Here is an 18,649-nt window from a genome sequence, read left to right as displayed (position 1 = left end):
GGTGGGAGGGAGGTTGCAGTTGTTGCGTTGGCACAGACAGCCCTGGCTAGAGGAGCACATCAAAAATTCTGAGAGAAATGTGTACTGGATAAAATAAGACTAGAAATAAATATCTTTTACTACCTTTATTTGCCTTTATTTTATTGAATGGTGTTATTTATAGGTAGGAGGAACGACATGTACTTCCCAGTCTTCAGTCTCGAGAAGTGCTTGGTGCTTAACCAGTTCTGGGCAGAGGTAAAGAAGAGAGGGGCAGTTTGCCAGAAGGAAACAGCTAAGCAGATTTACAAGCTTCCCTTTCATACCTGGCATTTTCACCTGGCCAGGCACAGAGAGCGTAGTTTTTAGTGGACGTGAATCATGAAAACAGCTGCGTTCAGCAACCTCACCCTCCCAAGAGAGTGCTGGAAGAGTGTATTTCTCAGGGCTCATTATTCTGTGAGTGTGCTTATTTATATATATATAATATACACGTACACAAACCTCGTGTACATTAAAGGCAGCCTTGGGACGGAGAATTTACATCAGAAGTGAGAAGGAGATCTTGGGAATGAAGAAACCCTGCTATGCTCTGATGCTCTGGCCTGCAGTTTTCAGTCAGTGTTTAACATGTGTCAATATTTATTTCTTCAGTTATATCCTGTGTACATATTACTTACCCAGAACAGTGATGAAAGTTAATAGGTTATGTTATGTTAAAAGTGACAAAACTGAGTAGTTTTTATTTTGAGTGCAGCCAAGGTACCTCTGGTACATGTGGTATAATATTCAAGAAGATTTTACTGCTTTGGCCACATGCCTGCATATTCCTCGCCTCACTGAACGGTTTTTAAGATGATTTTCACCCCCATAGTAAATAGCTGAAACCCACAATTTTGACAGAGCATTACAAATGCTAAGGTCTGTAGTTAATGGGCTGATCTTGAAGTTGGATGTGTTGATACCAAAGGAGCACTTGAATAACTGGAAAGATTCGCATTGACTTTGATCTTTAAGAACTCTAAGGCCCAGATTCAACCAAGCGCACATGGCTTAGTTAACATGATGTGAGCCAGTCTACAGGAGCAAGGGAGCTGCACAACCGTTAGTCCGCATTTAGATAGCTTGGTGCCTGGGTGCTTGACACCTTGCATGCTTGAGGACTGGTTTCCTGAGCGGGTTCTCTCTGGGTCCTCTCCCATCATGTTCAGGTACCGTAATGCTCTGTACTTGTGCCTGCCTGGGAATTTGAGCTTAGGACATGCTCAAGAGAGACCCTCAGGTGGGGGGCATGCATTTCCCGTGATCTGACAACATTCAGCGTGCCATCTAATGGCAGGGATGATGCTAGGGTGGGTGATTTTTTTTTTTTCCCTTGAGCTTTTGCTATAGGAGGCTAATGGCTGGGCAGCCAGTCTTTTTGTACCGGCTCTGTCAACTTGTCACTTTTTGGGTTGTGTGCACACCAGGGGACACTGAAAATAGGTGCATTTTTTTCATGAACTTAAAAATAAAATAGGTTGCTGCAGTGTTGCTAACACAAAATGGATTGTAGCCTATCCTCCAAAGGTTACAGGGATGAGTTATAGCTGTTCCAGAGATATAACAACGTGGATGTTTCTGGCCCCTTCTTTGACAAAGGTGAACAGTGATGATGTGCCTGGTCCACTGCACATTCTGAACTACTGACATATAAATAAAATGAGTTGAAGTCATAATACTTGAGTGAAAGCAAAACCTATTGTTTATTCAGCTAGTAAATACAGTACCTCTTTATATAGTGTCATTCATGCAAAAGTACTGAGAAGCCGAGTGCACGAAGCGCTTCTCAGCCAGACAGTCTAGCATACAAATATAAGAGTGTAGGGTTAGCATAACAAATTTATTTTATGCAGATTCTTCTGCACACCTCATGCTTGCATCTCGATGCTTTCCGCATTGCATTAAGCAATGTGACCAATGGCTGTCACATGTTGGCTCTTGTCTACCCTCCCCGTGCTTAGAATTGTGTGTTGTAGAAAAAGGCAAGGTCACGAAAATGTGTCTTTTACTCGCTGCAAGGTGATATGGTTTGTGATGGTCTTCAGCTCTGGAGGGGAAGTTTGGGTTTGTTTGTCGGTGTGAATTTTTGCAATTTGTTTCCTCTGTCACACTCTATTAAGTCTGTGGGCAGTATTGCTAATCTAGAAAACAGTGTAGCGTTCGTTATGTAAGCCTTTCTTATTTTGGAGGAAAATGTGCCCAGAACAATTTGTATAATGTTCAGAATAATTTTCAGAATTCCCTGGTGAATAGGGAATTTCAGATCAGCCCAAAGCGATGCGACTCTGCAGTTGTCCATTGACAAACGTGCTATCCTGAACAGTTTGGCACCAAACAGGAATGTCTTTTCTCCCAGCTATCAAAGCTATCTCAGGTCACAGAACCGTGACCAGTAGCATAACCTGCAGATACACTGGAGGAAAACTATTTCTCACTTTATGCCAGTCCTCTGAGTATTTCCTTAGCAAAGCCCTGTAAGTGGTGGCATTTGGTAAATAAAATGTCTTCTGGGAAAGGCTATTTCAGGTCAACCAAAACTGTTCGTGCATTTGGATCCAGTTTGTTAGCCAATATGAATGTTACCAGCCTTTTGTTTTGCAGTTACTTTCCTCTCCCTCCTCTTTTTTAATTTTAAAGAGGCAATGAAGGGGGAGGGGTGGTGTTTTCAATCATCAGAATACAAGATGGTGAAAATATTTTAGCTAATTTGAAGGAGTGAAAACTCCGGTTTTCCTTTTGTGTTAATATTTAGCAAGAAGAGTTTTCTTTGGTTCCATTACCTCATTCCTTCCTCCTGTTGGCAAAAGCTGATTTAAAACAGTTCTCTTGAGCACTGCTTGTATGCCTGGGGTAAAAGCATATACATAAGACCTTTGCTGAAACAGAGCCCATGAGCTAAGCTTAACTCTTAAGTTGACCCTGGAGCTGTTTCAAGAAACCATACAGATCATCTTTAAATATCTTATTTCTGAAATATACCATTCAGGATAAATACTGTTAGCTATGTAATTGTAGCAACTGGTGGATTGATAATAAACCATCATAGAACAATATTTTTTAAGAAGATGAAACTTTCAGAGATTCAAGATATACAGTGGATCATGCTGTTAAACCATGCAGATCATCAGGCCTGTAAAATTTAACAAGAGGGCTCACCAGTGTTACAGTACTGATTTAAATAAAGTTTTGAAAAGTTAGAGGCTCTCTGTACAGACATATTAAACCGGGAATGTATTTGTAAAATACTCATCAGATACTGTAAGTATCAGTGGCAGTGTTTGATTTTTTGCACATGACCATCTCTGTTAAAATTGCCTCCTTTCTTCTCTGGCCTGTCCTGTGTGGCTGAGGACTGTGTTGCTCTGTCACATCACATATTGTGCTCCTGCCTTGTCATGGGCTGCTTTCAAGCAGCTATGCTAGAGGGATTGCTAATTATTTATCAGTTTAATAGTGTACATTGCTCTTCAGGGACAAATAGACACAATTCTTGCATAAAAGTCCATCCAGTTCAAGGACCTGAGTCTGCATGTTCCTTACTACTTTCACATGTTGTCCCATCAAGCAGAGATGTATTTACAAAACATCACCTGCTTCAGTAAAAGTGTAGGCATGGAAACTCTGGAGGAAAAGGTGTTTCATTTCCTTGTTTCAGGATGTATCCCATGTGCAACAATATTTGCCCATTTTATTTTGCAGCTGATTAGGACCATCAAATGTTGTTTCTTTCTCCTTATGTTTTTTAACGCTGAAAAAAAAACCCTTTAACCTTTCTGTCTCATTAAACGTGCTGCAAGCCTTACAACACTTAAACAAGCATCCCATGTGAGAAGCTCTTGACATCAGAGTTTTCTTTCACAGATGCCTGATTACTTCCCCAAAGGTGTCTGATTACTCTTTGCTGGAGTCTCAAATGATGCTGTTTCCCATCAGTGGGAATTCACCTTAGAGTACCATCTTTAATTATGATCCTAGACTAAGTTAAATAATGAGCAGTCATAAATTCACTCTAGTAAAACTTACTTAGCTTTGGACTCTAAATTAACAGCTGGGACATTTCTCTAGTAGTGTGCAGGCAATCATTTTCCTTACTGTTCTTTGTTATGTGGTAGCGATACACAGTTTGGAAGTCCTTGTAACTTAACGCTGCTAAAACGTGGATAGAAGATATTTGGATTTTCCCTCCTGCATGCTTTGCACTGGAGGCATGGCTCCAGCTATCGACCTGCAGTTGAAGGTACAGCACTGCTCAAGCAAAGCAGTTTAGTTCTTATTCACTATTTCATGGCTCCTGATGTCAGAAATGAAACTAAGGCCTCCTACGAAGGTATTGCCTTTTCTGCATGGCATGGCATCCTTGCGTTGGAGTGCACCTCCACTGCAGCAGCACCACCCAAAGTTCTGGAGATTCAGTGCGGTGACATCATCATTTTGAAGCAGATAGTTTAGAGGATTGGCGGCAGTGTTTCTGAATGAGAACAAGTTATTTGTCTCATTTATAGCCTCTGTTATTACTCCCAGTAATTTGTTTTTGCTTTCTAAATGCCCATGTTTTATGAGAACTCTCTCAAAACAACTTTGCAGTCTCTTCATGCCCTCGGGTTCTCTCTGGGAGGCCAAAAACAGTGTTAGGCAGAAAACTTCTACTCTTGCAGAATGTCATTTATATATTTTAGTCAAACCTAAATGACCACAAAATACTCTATAGCAATAAGTGTAATCTATCCAAAACAACAACACAGTAAATGTAAATTTAAAATGATACATTATTGAAATCTTAACTTGGGATTGCTAAAGCAAGATGATAACTATTTATTTTCTTTAAATATCTTAGGGAAAATGAAAATAAGCAAGAACCTTTTTTAGTTAATTTACGATATGTTTACCATTACAGTTGATCGTTCTTGTCCTTTGGAAGAATCTTGGAAGATTTCTTCGTAGATTAACAACTCCCTCCCAGTTTCCGTGGATAACTGGACTTTTCCTACTTTCCTTTTTGATTTCATTTTGTTATGAAGATTATCCTTTTCTGATTCCATTCCCCTTTAATCAGGTCAGCGCCCTACTACAGTGTGCTGGTGCAGATGAGTCTGTGTATCATTATTAGGATTTCTGTTGGTGCGGCAGACTGGCTCGGTGCAAAAGGTTGCACTTGAGGGTGGTAACACCGTGCTGCTAATTGCTTGCCCTGCGTCTTCTTTGCACTGTAGACCTGCCCGGCTGCCACTATGCCTCAGTGCTCCAAGTAAATGTACTCACCTATTGCTGCGAGAGTCTTTTTTGACATGCACCTCAAGTACCTGCTGTAATCACATTTTAGGCAGAAATCAGTGTCCTCCTTCTGCATATCTCATCCCTTCCACCTCATCCGTGTCTTGCTCTGCGATGCTGGGTCCTCGTGTATGCAGTTGTCTTGGAGCACGTCATGCACAAGCAGGAAAGGATAGGCTGCTGCCTTCCGAAGAGTCTCAGATCAGTCAGGTGGAAGGCAAAGCGTTTCAGGAAAAAAACTGACCCATTTTGAGGGGGAATAAGGTACAAAAAGATGTGATACATATACCTGACATAGGTCTCATGCTTCCCCTTGCAGTGGCTCTGTTCTGCAAGGTTCTGTTTTCACCTGTAGTAACTTCCATGTGGTTGTAATGTGAGCAGCACGTGTGTCTGTGCCTGAATGTAGTGGACAGCTTACCAGTAGATGTATTAATAAATAATAAGTAACTGCTTGCACTCATCTAGAGGTTATAAAGGGCCCAGACCAAAAGAGCAAGAGGAATCCAGTGTGAAAGTTTAAGTATGGTTTGGGTTAGCAGCTGCCACTAAAGCCAGAAGAGCTGAGTACTTGGAAGGGAGCTTGATGATTTATTCCATTTACACCTGCAGGGAATTCCTTTCAGCACTGCCTACCTGCTGGTCCAGCTGTTTGGCCCACAGAAGTACTGATTTTAATTTCAGTCTTGACAGTACTTTGGACCATGAGTGCCTGCAGCTCATCCCTTGTGTTGGAAAAAGCCTCCAGAAGCTATGAAAGGAAAGCTGCTTTCCCAGTCTGATTTTGGGCATCCCTCAGGCATGTATTGGGATGCTCTACCAGCCCTGTTGGCTTGTTCTTCCTATGCTCCCGGGTCCAAGCAGCCCTCGCCAGGACATTGGAAAGGACAGCTTAGCTAACATGGCAAATATGTGTCCTTCTGGCAGGAAATCCTCCTTTCTCCCCCTGTTGATGCAGCACGTGCCAGTGAATGTGATCACACGTGTTGCATCAGACGCGCTGTATAAATAAAGACACAGGTGTACATTTTAAACACAAGTCACCCTCTGCGTGTACGCGTGCATGTGTGCAATATAAACACAAAGCTTGCAGGGCAGATCCTTGGTGGACATCAGTTTAGCCCAGCATGGCATCTGATGGTGCAAGGCTGATCTGCACCCGCTGAGGATTCAGGCCACAGCTGTAGAAACAGTATTTGTGAAATATATGAAATATTTGGGCTCAAACACAATGTAGTAAAACACACAGTCCATGCCTTTCAGTAAAACAGGGTCTGTTGCTGTGATGCCATGGAAACTCAAATGCTACAAAGAAAGCCATACAGGAATGAATCTAAATGCTGGTTGTGCATTCACCTTGGGGAATGGGCAGGCAGCAGAGGGGCAAAGCCCAGCTTGCCCAGAGCCCCTCCGCTGGATGTGCCCCATGTGCTGGTTTGCTCATGAGGTTATTTCACAGGGCTCATAAAACAAGTGTGGGGTCTGTCGGTGTCCCTCACACCTTAAGAAACAACCCTGTCTGTTTGAAGCATAGTGAAAGGTAGGAGCAGGGAAGATAAATAGTCTGTCTCCTAGCTACATTCTGCCTGTGGATTGAAGTAGATCAACACAAATATTTGTGTGTACGGCATGCTCCGGAGCCTACAAATGCCTGCTGGCAAAGTGCAGGCAAAGGTAAAGGAAAAATGCATGCTTCTCTTTAAAGCAATTATCCTTTTATATGAATAATGTCATTTATAAGCACTCTGATAAGTTAACAACGTACACTAAAGCAAAGCAAAAAATTGCAAACGTTTAGTAAACGGAGAAGGGGGAAAATGTTGTAAGTATGCCTCTTAGCACTTTTCTATGTATGAAAGCCTGTGTTGTCTCTGCATATGATCCTCGTAGTCTATTTGTTATCCTTTGGGAGCACAGCCCTCGCTGAACTCCGAGATTGAATCCGACAGCCCAAAGAATGCTGCTGTTTGTTATGGATCGGAGTCTCTTCCCAAGCATCTCCACTGAGTCACGCCAATGCAAGGTAGCTGAATCTGGCACTGTATCACTTCCTTTACCATGACGCTGTTGGCACGGCACTGAAAGCAAGTGTGAGTTTTCTCATTGCAGTACAACCCATATTTCTGCATTTCAGGGCTTATTTGAAGTTTTGAGGGTCTAATAACGAGAAGGTATATATATGTGTGTGTGTATAGAGATTTTTATATATATAGTTGAAAGTATTTTTCTTCCCTTCTCTGTTGGTGGCGTCGCTTTTGTCTTGTTTGCAGTCAGGCTCCTGGGGGCTGCAGGGCTGAGTGAACCTGGTGCAGTATTTTGCCTATAGCACAGGTATCGATGACAGTTTTCAGGCTTCTCTGAAATCACCTGGGAAACTTGTGGCTGAGTTGGGTGTCGTTAAGGCAACAGCAGCAAGTAGTCCGTCTGTCCTGCAGGACTGGCCCTTCCAGCTCCTTTCCAGTGCTAGGGCAGAGGGGAAAGAAACACCCTCTCTCCCCCAAGAGCTTGGCCACCAACTTGTTTGCCCTATGGGGAAGAAAGGCATGAAATCCCCATATTGACCTCTCAGTTTCTCTCCTACTGAGTGTGTGGGAAGAAATGCCCCATCTACCATCCTCTGTGCTCCTCCTTTGTTAGGGAGAAACACTGCTCCCTGCCACCCAACCCATGCACACCCGGAGCAGGGAGAAGAAGGAGGAGAAGTGAAGCCCCTCTCACCTTATGGCCAGGAGCTGTAGCCCAGAGCAAGACAAGACCCTGATCCAGTAATGGTCTATGGGCACATCCTGATGCCAGTGTTTCTTCCCTGCACGTATGAATTTCCTCAGCAGATCCCTGTCCATCGCACCATGAGGGATTCAGGACTTCACTGGCACGTTGCTTTTCTGTGCTGAAAATTGTCAGGGTTTTATCACACAACGTGTATCCCGTGGTACTGAGGAGGGGAACGGCAGTTTTGCATTGCTGAGACATGCAGCAGGAGGGAGAGAGTGGGATTTTCCAAAAGAGGGCATAGCACAGCTAGAAATAACTGCCTTTAAAGTGTTGACATTTTTATGCATGGAAGAGCTAACTTAGAACATTTTTAGAGGATTTTATAAATCCCTCTGAGCCCAGTGCCACTGGATTCATCATAGGAGGCACCTGTTTTACAGGGAGAAGGTATACAAGAAATAACTGAATATATGGTTCTTGTGCTCTCTCAAACTTTCCCTAAATAGCTCTTTTTATAACCGCAGGTAGCATATTCAAAAACCATGATGAAAAACAGAAAGTTTGGCTGGTTTTGCATTTCTATCTTTGAAAGAGAAATGTAGACTGCTTTAATTTAAAAAAAAAAAAAAAAAAGCTGTCATATTCTCTTACATGCCCTTTCTGCATTCATGGGTGTATCTTAATATCAGTGGTTAATTTTTGCAAAACAATAAGCCCCCTTTTTGTCTTTCAGCTCTCTGAAATGGAGCTGCCAGGAGCTTTTGGATTAAGCTTTATCAGGCTTCAGTTAGGAAAGCCTCATGGAGGTTACGTAGCCAAATACAACATACAAATCAAATTATGGGAGAGATGAATGCGGAGTTGTTAAATTAATTTTGTTTGTTCCAGCCCATTGGAATGTTTTTAACATGAAGAAAATAATTCTCTGCTGTATGGCTGGCCTGGCCAGCGCTTAGGACTGTATTAGCATGCTACATTTGTCTGCAAGTGGCAAACAGGTTTTCTCCAGGCTTGAGTGAGCCCTGGAAGACAAGGCTAGCCAAGATGCTGGCTTGCCCCATGCCTTCCCCAGCAGGCTGATCTGCAGGGAAAAGACTCTGTCAAGCTTCCAGACAGCCCCACACATGGCCAACAGCTGGAAACGCCGGCTGAGGCTGCCCTGTGTCAGGTCAGAGGGCTTCCTCCAGATGCACCCGCGCAACCCTCCCTCTTCTGCAGGACTTTTCCATAAGGTAGGAGCCAGTGTGTTTGCCAGGTTCCCAGTTCAGGTCATCCCTGACAGGAGGGTGAGGAGGTTTTTTTTTCAGTCTGAGAGGTCCGAGGCATGCCACGCTCAGGGCATCACTGCCTGCCATGAGGCATGCCCCTGGTACTGTGAACATGCTTGCCTGTTGAGTGCCTCTGAGATGTAGCCCTGTGGCCCCAGCGAAGCTTTTCTGCCTCCAGGAGTCCTGGCATGGGTGGTCTGCTAGCCAGGACATAGTGGCTTCGGTGTTCCATTAGACCTGCGCAGGGCCAGCTGAGGTATCTCTCTGCTTAGCATTGCACTACACCACAGAAAGACAACCTGAAAGCCCCCTCAATGTTTTTATTATCCCTTAGGATCTGAATTTAAAAGAGAGCATTAGTAATATTTTTTCTAAAAATAGCTGAGATCTGCTATTTCAGTGTGAAATGATGCTGGTTGTTGGTTTCAGTTCTTTTTTTCTCAAGCAGTCATGAATTCACAGACTTTTTTGCTTATTTAGCCTGGTTTAAAAAAAAATAATAAAAAAGTGAAAGTTTGTGTTTCTCTGTAGTGTGTCCTGATTCAATTCAGAGGAAGATGCAAACTTCTCCCTCCCTGTCCCAACCTCTTTCTGCATTTCTATTTGTCCTTCAGCTGCACATTTTGCAAAATCAGTAGAGGTTCTTTAGCATCTAAAAAAAAAAAACCCGAAAGCAAGGAGCCTGCAATTCTTTTAATTCTTTTTTAAAAATCCAAGGCACACAGAGTATTGAAAGGAAAATTAGAACTCTGGAAAATGCCAGTTGTTTTATAGATGGTCAAATCATTACACTTTTTTTTCTTGCCTTTTAGACATTTGCTACATTATTACATATCACTTTAATTAAATCATCAAATTGAAATATTGGATCAAATTTTTTTTATTCCATTGTGTCCTGAGCAGGTTTGGTTAAATTAATAAAGCCACGTGTTTCATTTTATAAAAAAGATTTCTTTTTTGCCCATTCATATGCTGTTAAAAAAAAAAAAAGTGGCTGAACAGAAAAGGTTGGTTATTACTTAATTACATCAGATACTGCTATGTGTGTTGGAGTAACTGGAACAAAGTTGTACTAAGCCATGAAAATTTTGTAATATTTACTGTGAATAAAGATATATTTAAATATATCTTAAATATATTAAATATTCTGTAAATTCTCAGCAGTATTGTAAATTCAGTCTCCTTTTGGCTGGCTGTGAATGCGGTTTGTCCTCGTCAAAACCTGTCTCAGTGAAGTCATTGGAATCACTCAGCTGCTTAAAAGTGCTCATGACCTTCTTGGATCAGGGTTGCAGGGTCAGGGAGGGTCTCCTAACTTTGAGCCTGTGAGTCTCCTATTTACCCTTGGGAAATACCCACTTCTTTCCTCTGATTGGCATGAGCTATTCTGAATGGCATCAAAGCTGGCTGCAAAGAGTGGCATGGCAGAGAGGACGTGACAGTCCCCTCTCCCTAGGGTGGCTTGGGGTTCTTGTCTGAAAACAGCTGGCTAGCCATGGTTCAGAGGGGTATTGCAATTAAGGTAGATCTCTGTCTCTCATGAAGGTTACCCGGTTGAATTATTTCTAAAACAATTTGATGCATGATTACTTTAAATATATAAATCTCTGCATGTCCTCCTGGAAGAGGAGGACTGGATAAGGCTTTTAGGTCTGGGTAGTCCTTCACCCTGGGCTCCTATCTCTGATAGGATTTGATTAGGTGGAGAGATAAAGGCTGGTCTGGCATTTTGAAGCGCAATTCTGTGATGACAAAGGGCTTCCAAGGGGGCAGTTACGATTTATTGGTGCAGTTACCTATAAACAGTGATGTCAGTGAGAACTGATCCAACTATCTGTCGTGGTTTAACCCCAGCCAGCAACTAAGCACCACACAGCCGCTCACTCACTCCCCCCCAGTGGGATGGGGGAGAGAACCGGAAGAGTAAAAGCAGGAAAACTCGTGGGTTGAGATAAAGACAGTTTAATAGGGAAAGCAAAAGCCGTGCACGCAAGCAAAGCAAAACAAGGAATTCATTCACCACTTCCCATCGGCAGGCAGGTGCTCAGCCATCTCCAGGAAAGCAGGGCTCCATCACGCCCAACGGTTACTTGGGAAGACAAACACCATCATTTCGAACGTCCCCCCCTTCCTTCTTCTTCCCCCAGCTTTATATGCTGAGCATGACGCTCTATGGTATGGAATATCCCTTTGGGCAGTTGGGGTCAGCTGTCCCGGCTGTGTCCCCTCCCAGCTTCTTGTGCACCCCCAGCCTACTCGCTGGTGGGGTGGGGTGAGAAGCAGAAAAGACCTTGACTCTGTGTAAGCCCTGCTCAGCAATAACTAACACATCCCTGAATTATCAGCACTGTTTCCAGCACAAATCCAAACCATAGCCCCATACTAGCTACTCTGAAGAAAATGAACTCTGTCCCAGCCGAAACCAGCACGCTATCTCAGCGGAAAGAGGTGAGCATGGAGAGGCATACCAAGGATCGTGAAGCTCTGTAAATAGTGCCAACAGCAACTAATTTCAGCTGTGCCCTTTTGGCCGGGTCATGGCCACCTTTGTGCCGTGCTCTGTGGCACCCTGTCTCTGCGGGCTCCCTGCAGAGACCAGGAGGGAGCAGGAGGGAAGGGGTCTGCAGGCAGCAGACCGAGGTGTTGCTTCTGGCTTTGTGGCATTGCCAGCAGAACGCCGGTTTTGTCCCTTCAACTCAGTGTAAATAGAAATTCATATTTGTTTTGTCAACAATTTGAGGTACTGCAGGGTTTGTTTGCTTTGCTGGATCATCCTTCTGGGTTGAGCAGAAGGATCTACTGCAAAGCTGCAAGATTGTCACCACTCGTGGCAGGAGCAAACACCAAAGATCTTTCCTGCCCAAGTGTATTTCTGCAATATATGTTCCCTTGTTCAGGCTAGCTACAAAATGTGAGTTATAACTGCACAAATGCATTTGACAGGTATTTTTCTATTGTGCTCGTAATATTGGTGTTTACAGCATTTAATCATTTTTATTTAGGAACTGTAGCTATTTCAGTAATGTAACAGCAGAGCTACATGACCAACCTGCAAGTCCAGGCATTAGGAATAGACATTTCTCCCCTTCAGTGCTGCCAGGACTTTTTAGAAGTGAAATAATGGCCAAATATACAGGCAGTCACATACCTGCAGAGCACAAACGAGCTGAATGTGTTGGCTTTAAATGGAAAAGTCGTATTGGGAAAAATAATTCTGCAAACAGTGTCAGTGTGATAGGCTGGGTGACACTTTTGACTTTCCCTAGCAGAAGAGACCAGCTCCTTTGCCACGGCACATGTGTTTAGGTATCATTGCAAGTGATTTTTCTTGGTTCAGAGTTTATATTGGGAAAGAGAATGTGAGAATCTGTCCTGAATTGTGTATTTTAAACAAGATTTTTAAAGCTTGGAAAAAATCTAAACTCTATAGTTGGGAAGTGCATGATGTACTTTTTCGATAGCATATGAGTGCCATCTAGTGTTCTTCATTAGCACCCTGACCTTTACATTTCAATGACTTGAAAAGTGTTTTCTTCAAGCGGCTGCGAGTGGGCTGGGTACACCCCACTCCTCCTGAAGTGTATGGGCTGGGTTTGCGCCTGGGCTTGGTCTTCCCTGGAGAAGTTTGGGTTTTGGTGCCTGCAGTAAGCAGAAGCCATGTTTTTGCCCGCTGGTTAAGCTGTTCCTATGCTGATGTCCCCACCTACTTAAGCTTGAGTGAGAAGTAACTTGTGCCTCCCCACTGCAGGCAGGGTTAGGAAGGCACGGCTTTCGGAGGCTGGCTGGAGGGTTCCCCTGCCTGTTATGAGGAGGAGATGGCCAAGGGCCATCAAGTGCCACTTTTCCCTGTGCTGGTGATACATTACTGACAAACAGTTGAGAACCTATGAAGGAAAACATATAGAAAGAGGAGTATAAAGTAACTTCTGCTCATGTGCAAAAATGTACTAGGTGAAGAGGAAAATACTTACTGACCCAATAGTGTCACATTTTCAGAGGTTCCAGCTATTTCCAGGGCCTGCAGAGCACACTGGAGTATTTACCTGCTTCTTACAGCAGGAGACCGGGGGCCAGGGAAGCTGGGGCTCAGGTTGATTGGACTTCTTAGTGTTCCAGTGCAGAGCTCTTAAGTGAGCAAGTTAAAGTGTACGTGCAAATGTCAGGACTGAAAATAAGTTGAGAACTAAGCAACCTGCCTGCAGAGAATGGATTCTCTCGCTCCCTTTACTCTGGAGAGCGGAAAGCAGCTGCAGGTGGTATTAAATCCCATTGGTCTCAGTGGATTGCAGTCTAAGCTATTACTGTAGGCAAGGGCATTAAAGAAAAAACCTGGATCTTAGAGTGAGGCACAGTTCTTCCTGTTTGTTTTCTCTCGGTTATTTAGGAGAGCTTCATATTTTTTCCTTCTGTTTTTTAGCTTGCAGCACTCCCCCAGTCAACATGAAAGTGCAGCCTGTGAACCGGACAGCATTACTTGTAACCTGGAACCAACCAGAAACCATCTACCACCCTCCGATCATGAACTACATGATCTCATATAGCTGGACTAAAAATGAAGATGAAAAGGAGAAGACTTTCACCAAGGACAGTGACAAGGACCTGGTAAAACCACAGCATCAACCCTAGACATACGTATCAAGCTATCCTTATATTGTTATTTTCTCAGTAGAAGGAAGTAGAGGAGGAAAGCAGTTGTTATCTTATAGACAGGCTAGTGTTTGACTTGCAGTGAATTGCTATTAAAATGTTCAGCATTAGTTGAACGTTGCCTAACAGACTACCCAAAACACTGGAGTGTGAATTTATAGTTTATGTGAGTGCATAAAGGACTAAATCTGCAGACACTTTTTCATATACTGTTGCTGAGAAGCAGCTGGCTCAGGAAATAGTTAGGCTCTGAATACCTTTTGGCTTGTGTTCAGCTCACAGATTTTCACATTAAAAGTCCGATCCCTCAAAATCTGTTCCTGGGCTCAGGCTTTTCACTGCGCATAGCCTCTTGCAGTCTTTGGAGTAAGTGCTTGCAGTAAGTGCTGCCAGCAGTAGGAGTTGCATGGTCAGGGCTAGAAGATTTTTGTGGAGTGGCCCTGTACAAGCGTTGCCTACGTCTGGCAGTGGGAGAAAAAGAGGGAAGAACAAGACAGTTCCAGCGCAGATGGAAACACCGATCTATCTCCTCCATTTAGGATTTGATCTGCTTGTCATTCTTGTCTAAGTGGAAGCAAGTATTGTACCAGTCTTTAACATTCTCTGCATATAAAATTGAAGTGACATATTCAGGTTTGAAAGGCCTCCGTTTATTGTTAATCAAAGAAAGCCTCTAGAATAATGAAATCAGTAATTGTATATGCACATGAAAAATGCAGCAGCAGAGAGTGTTATTCCTAATGACTGTTATCTTATTTTTTTTTTTCAAATACACAGTCCTCTGGGCCCATTCAATCAGTTATACAATAATACTTCTCTTATTCCCTTAGATGAAGATTCTTTTACTTCATTTCCATTTATATTTTCAATTTCCCCACTAGACATTGTTATCTGGGTCACATTAGGGAACGATGTGCCTCACAAAATCAGAAGGGAATCTATTGAAAGGCACCCAAGGTTATGATGTATTGTAACCTCTCTCTTGTCATAACTTCACACTCTGAAGGGAGATTTTTTTAATCAGGTGTAAGGACGAGAGCCTTAATCAGCAAAAATGAGGTGGGCGCAGTGAAAGCATCCTGTTTTATGTAAAAGAAATAATTAAAAGTGCAGGGGATGTGATGGAGTGATAGCTTGGAAATAAATTGCAGTGAGACCCTGTGCTGTGCAGCAGAGCTTGGAGGTTGAGAAAGCAATGACAGCTTAGTCTATTTTAGGGGCAAGAAAAGAAGGAAACTCTTTTTCAGAGGAAAATGCAATTTGCTTTCAGTGCTCTGGCAGAGACAGTTGGGCTGTCCCATCTTGAAACAGAGCTAGACAGTATTTTGCTAAAGAGATCACTGGTATTTCAAGTGACCCACACAGCTACTGCTGCTGTCTGCTGCAAGACAGGAACTGATGTGATTGTGGACTAAGGCAACACAAAAGAGTATCTGGAAGGCAGCAGGGCAGTGTCTCAGGTCCAAGAGTACGCAGGGACATCCCAGCCCGCGGTGCTAAGCCATCATGTTATACAGGCCACCGGCATCAAATTGCCATAGCCAGTTTGTTGCAAAATAAATAGTCAGTTTGAACATGTAGTGACTTTTCTGGGCTTATCCCATGTTTGGGACTTGGATCTCCACCTATAAAAATCTCATTTTAATTCCTGTAAGGTGAAATGATTTGAGGTTTAAGTTTTTCTGAGGAGAGCAGAGACTTTCAGTCATGAAGACTGTCATGAGAGTAGATGTGGGACGTGTTCATTTCTTTCTCACGGGCAGAGTCAGCAGAGTGTGGGTGCATCACTTTGGCCTTGCCCTCTCCCAGGGGACCAGTGAATATTTCTGTTTAGAAATAAGTTTGTCTTATATGGCATAAATGTCCTGTGTTAGCACAATGCTTTATATATTTCAAACTGATCGTGGACAGTACTGTGGGGGTAAAAAACTGAATAATATCTATTTTTTTTAAACAGAAGGCCATCATTAGCCATGTCTCACCTGACATCCTTTATCTGTTCAGAGTTCAAGCAGTTTGCCGAAATGAAATGCGTAGTGACTTTAGCCAGACTATGCTCTTTCAAGGTAAAAAACCCACATACATATTTTTACATTAAATGACTCTTTGTTTGTTTAACATTTTCTTTGCAGAGTGCAATATGGTGTGGAATGATTTCAGAAGATGTTTGAATGCATGTAGACAATGCTAATTTCAGATTGTGGCCATATCAGAGTCCTATTTCTAGTGATGGAGGTTTGCCTACACCTCTCTGCTGGCAGAGTTCTTCAGGTTTTAGGAGAATTCAGAGTTTTTCTTGGAACTAGTTTTCTAAAACAAATTCATCAGAGACTGCTTATGCATCAGAGGCACAGCTATAGCAGAATGTGAGTCTCATCGGTGTCTGTTTTATGTAAAGAGGAAAGGAGATCAGTCCTACCTTGACAACCACATGTGGAGATGTTCATGTTTTACCATGCACGCAACCTCAGTGATTTCCAAAACATACATATTTAAATGAAAGCAAAAGAACTGGATGCTAAGCTGTCCTTTGTCATGGATTTCCTTTTAAGTTTATTGGAGAAATCTGGTAAAGCTGAGATTTGGTAGGAGAACATGATGCTTTTTGGTTTTGTTAAGTGTCGAAGTTTTGCTCCTTACTGGGAATATATTACTACTTTTTTTATTAAGTAGGGCAAAATTCACCCCTGCTGAGAGCATTCCCTCCCACTCCAGTTTACACATATATAAACCTCAGAATGGGTAACAGAAGAACAAAACGAGCAGAGAGCTAAAACTTTAAATCCTTCAGATAAAGCAAAGAGTTAAGTCACTTGGGTCTAATGCTGTATATAGAACAAAATAATAGAGCCATTTTTCAGTGTGATTTTCAGAAAATGTGGAGGTTTTAATCCTACTCTGTTAGCACTTAGCATCTGAAAGATATCAAGCTGTGGATACAATTTAGTTCTGTTGCGGTGTCATGCCACAGTGTTAGCAGCATTGCAGAGAGAGCAAGGATCGAACAAGAAATGTCCTATCCAAGCAACATCTCATATATAGCTCTCAGTTGCTTAGTATCTCAGCATAGTGTTTTGGACTTCACTTTAAATGCCAGGCAGAAGTCAGAAACTTGTATATTACTGATTATGGCCTCTTTCAGCAGATAATAGAATGGAAAAATTCTTTGAAATTTGACCATGATACCTATTTACTTACAGTTAAGAGTAAATCATTATTGACAGTTTTGCTGGATACTCTTTGGGTACTCTAGCCCAGTGTTCAAAGCAGTGGAAGTGATACACGCATCTGCAATGGGAGTAGATGTTGTGTTTCCTTCCATGTCTCTCCAAAAATGAGCTGCTGTTCTAATCTTTGGCTGTACCCAAGATCTAACCTAGCAAAAGAATCCACTTGAGCTTTCAAAACATTCTTCAGAGGCTGATTATAGTTGTAGTTGAGATAAATAGCAATAAATAATGATCATATTATCATAAGGGCAGAAAAAACTATTATCATCAGCTCTCTTGCTTCCTGTGTAAATCAGGACATTTCATCCAGCCTGGGTTTGAAGGAGAGCATGTGTTTTCTGCCAGTGCACTTAAACGGGCATCGCCAGGCCTGACTAATTAAAGACAAACAAGTCTGTCTTTAGACACAAGTACAAAGTAAGGTGAGTAACACCAAACGAGCTGAGTCGCTTTTACTCCAAACTGAGACCTGCATACTTATCTTGTAGCAGCAATGTCCAGCAATTATTTAGCCATTTTACCAGTGCCTCCCTTCCCAGGCCGCTGACACGCTGTTGTTCTTTGTTCCTCAGCTAACACTACTCGAATTTTCGAGGGGACCAGAATTGTGAAAACAGGAGTGGTAAGTCGTGGCCATAAATCACTGCGGAGCGCGGCCGGGCAGCGGTAATTTGGGGTGGCATTCCCACCAGGTGGCAGCACGATGTTGTAAATCTGCGGCAGGACCGGGCTTTCCTGGGGAGGTGGCTGGTCAGACCCGCCGCCAAAGGGTTTGTAACGTACCTAAAATATTGGAAGGGTTTTGGCTTCCTAGCTTCATGCTCCGAGAGGCATGGAGCATGCCTCTGGAGAATCAAGTGTTAAAAAAATCTTCCCAAATATGTATTCAACCCATTTAGAGGGGATTTGTAATCTTAATGATGACTGTGGAAATAAATTTAATTTCTTTTATTAACTGTATGGCCAGAAGTATATGCAATAGGAATAAGGCTTCGCGCACAGCATCTTTGCTCTTCCAGTGCTTTAAGGATACCTGCTATTGTGTGAATAAAGCCTTAACAAGCTCTTTGTTTTAATTTTAATTCAGGTGAGACTGTAACAAGTCACTGAAGCTGACTTTTGTATTCCAGAATCAAAAATGTTGATACATTTACAGTAAAACTGGAATACACTGTTTCAGTTTTGAAAGCACCTTATTAGGTTGTTTAACATAAACTATCCATAACCTGAATTTCTTGGCATTCGGTATGCTGAATTGTTCAGTCAAATTTATGGACTGAATTTGTACTCTTGAATTTACTCTAAGTACATTGCTTCTGGTTTTATTCTGTTCCAGTTTGATATACTCCCTAGTAAGCAAATAACACATACAAAGCTTGAATTTGAATGATTAATGTTTGTTTAATGATGTATAGAGGTATTCTAGACATATAAAATCTGCTGTCAAATTTTAATACTCAGTCCAGCTTTGAGACTGTACATGCCAGTGAAAAGCAA

The 18,649-nt window shown here is 42.5% G+C and overlaps 1 protein-coding gene across 2 annotated transcripts in view; it reads left to right on the top strand.

Moving 5' to 3' along the window:
- PTPRG (protein tyrosine phosphatase receptor type G) overlaps positions 1 to 18,649 on the top strand; it is a 422,925-nt gene that overhangs the window by 325,658 nt on the left and 78,618 nt on the right. For both annotated transcript variants that reach the window (XM_050904924.1, XM_050904923.1), the window contains exons 9-11: positions 13,693 to 13,877; positions 15,880 to 15,988; positions 17,725 to 17,774. In XM_050904924.1, coding sequence (XP_050760881.1) covers positions 13,693 to 13,877; positions 15,880 to 15,988; positions 17,725 to 17,774 — 344 coding nt within the window. The remainder of the gene's footprint in view (positions 1 to 13,692; positions 13,878 to 15,879; positions 15,989 to 17,724; positions 17,775 to 18,649) is intronic.

Source organism: Gymnogyps californianus, chromosome 13, assembly GCF_018139145.2.
Source record: "Gymnogyps californianus isolate 813 chromosome 13, ASM1813914v2, whole genome shotgun sequence".
Lineage (NCBI taxonomy): Eukaryota > Metazoa > Chordata > Aves > Accipitriformes > Cathartidae > Gymnogyps > Gymnogyps californianus.
The sequence above is the reverse complement of the archived record's forward strand: the minus strand, read 5'-3'. Positions and strand labels throughout refer to the sequence as shown.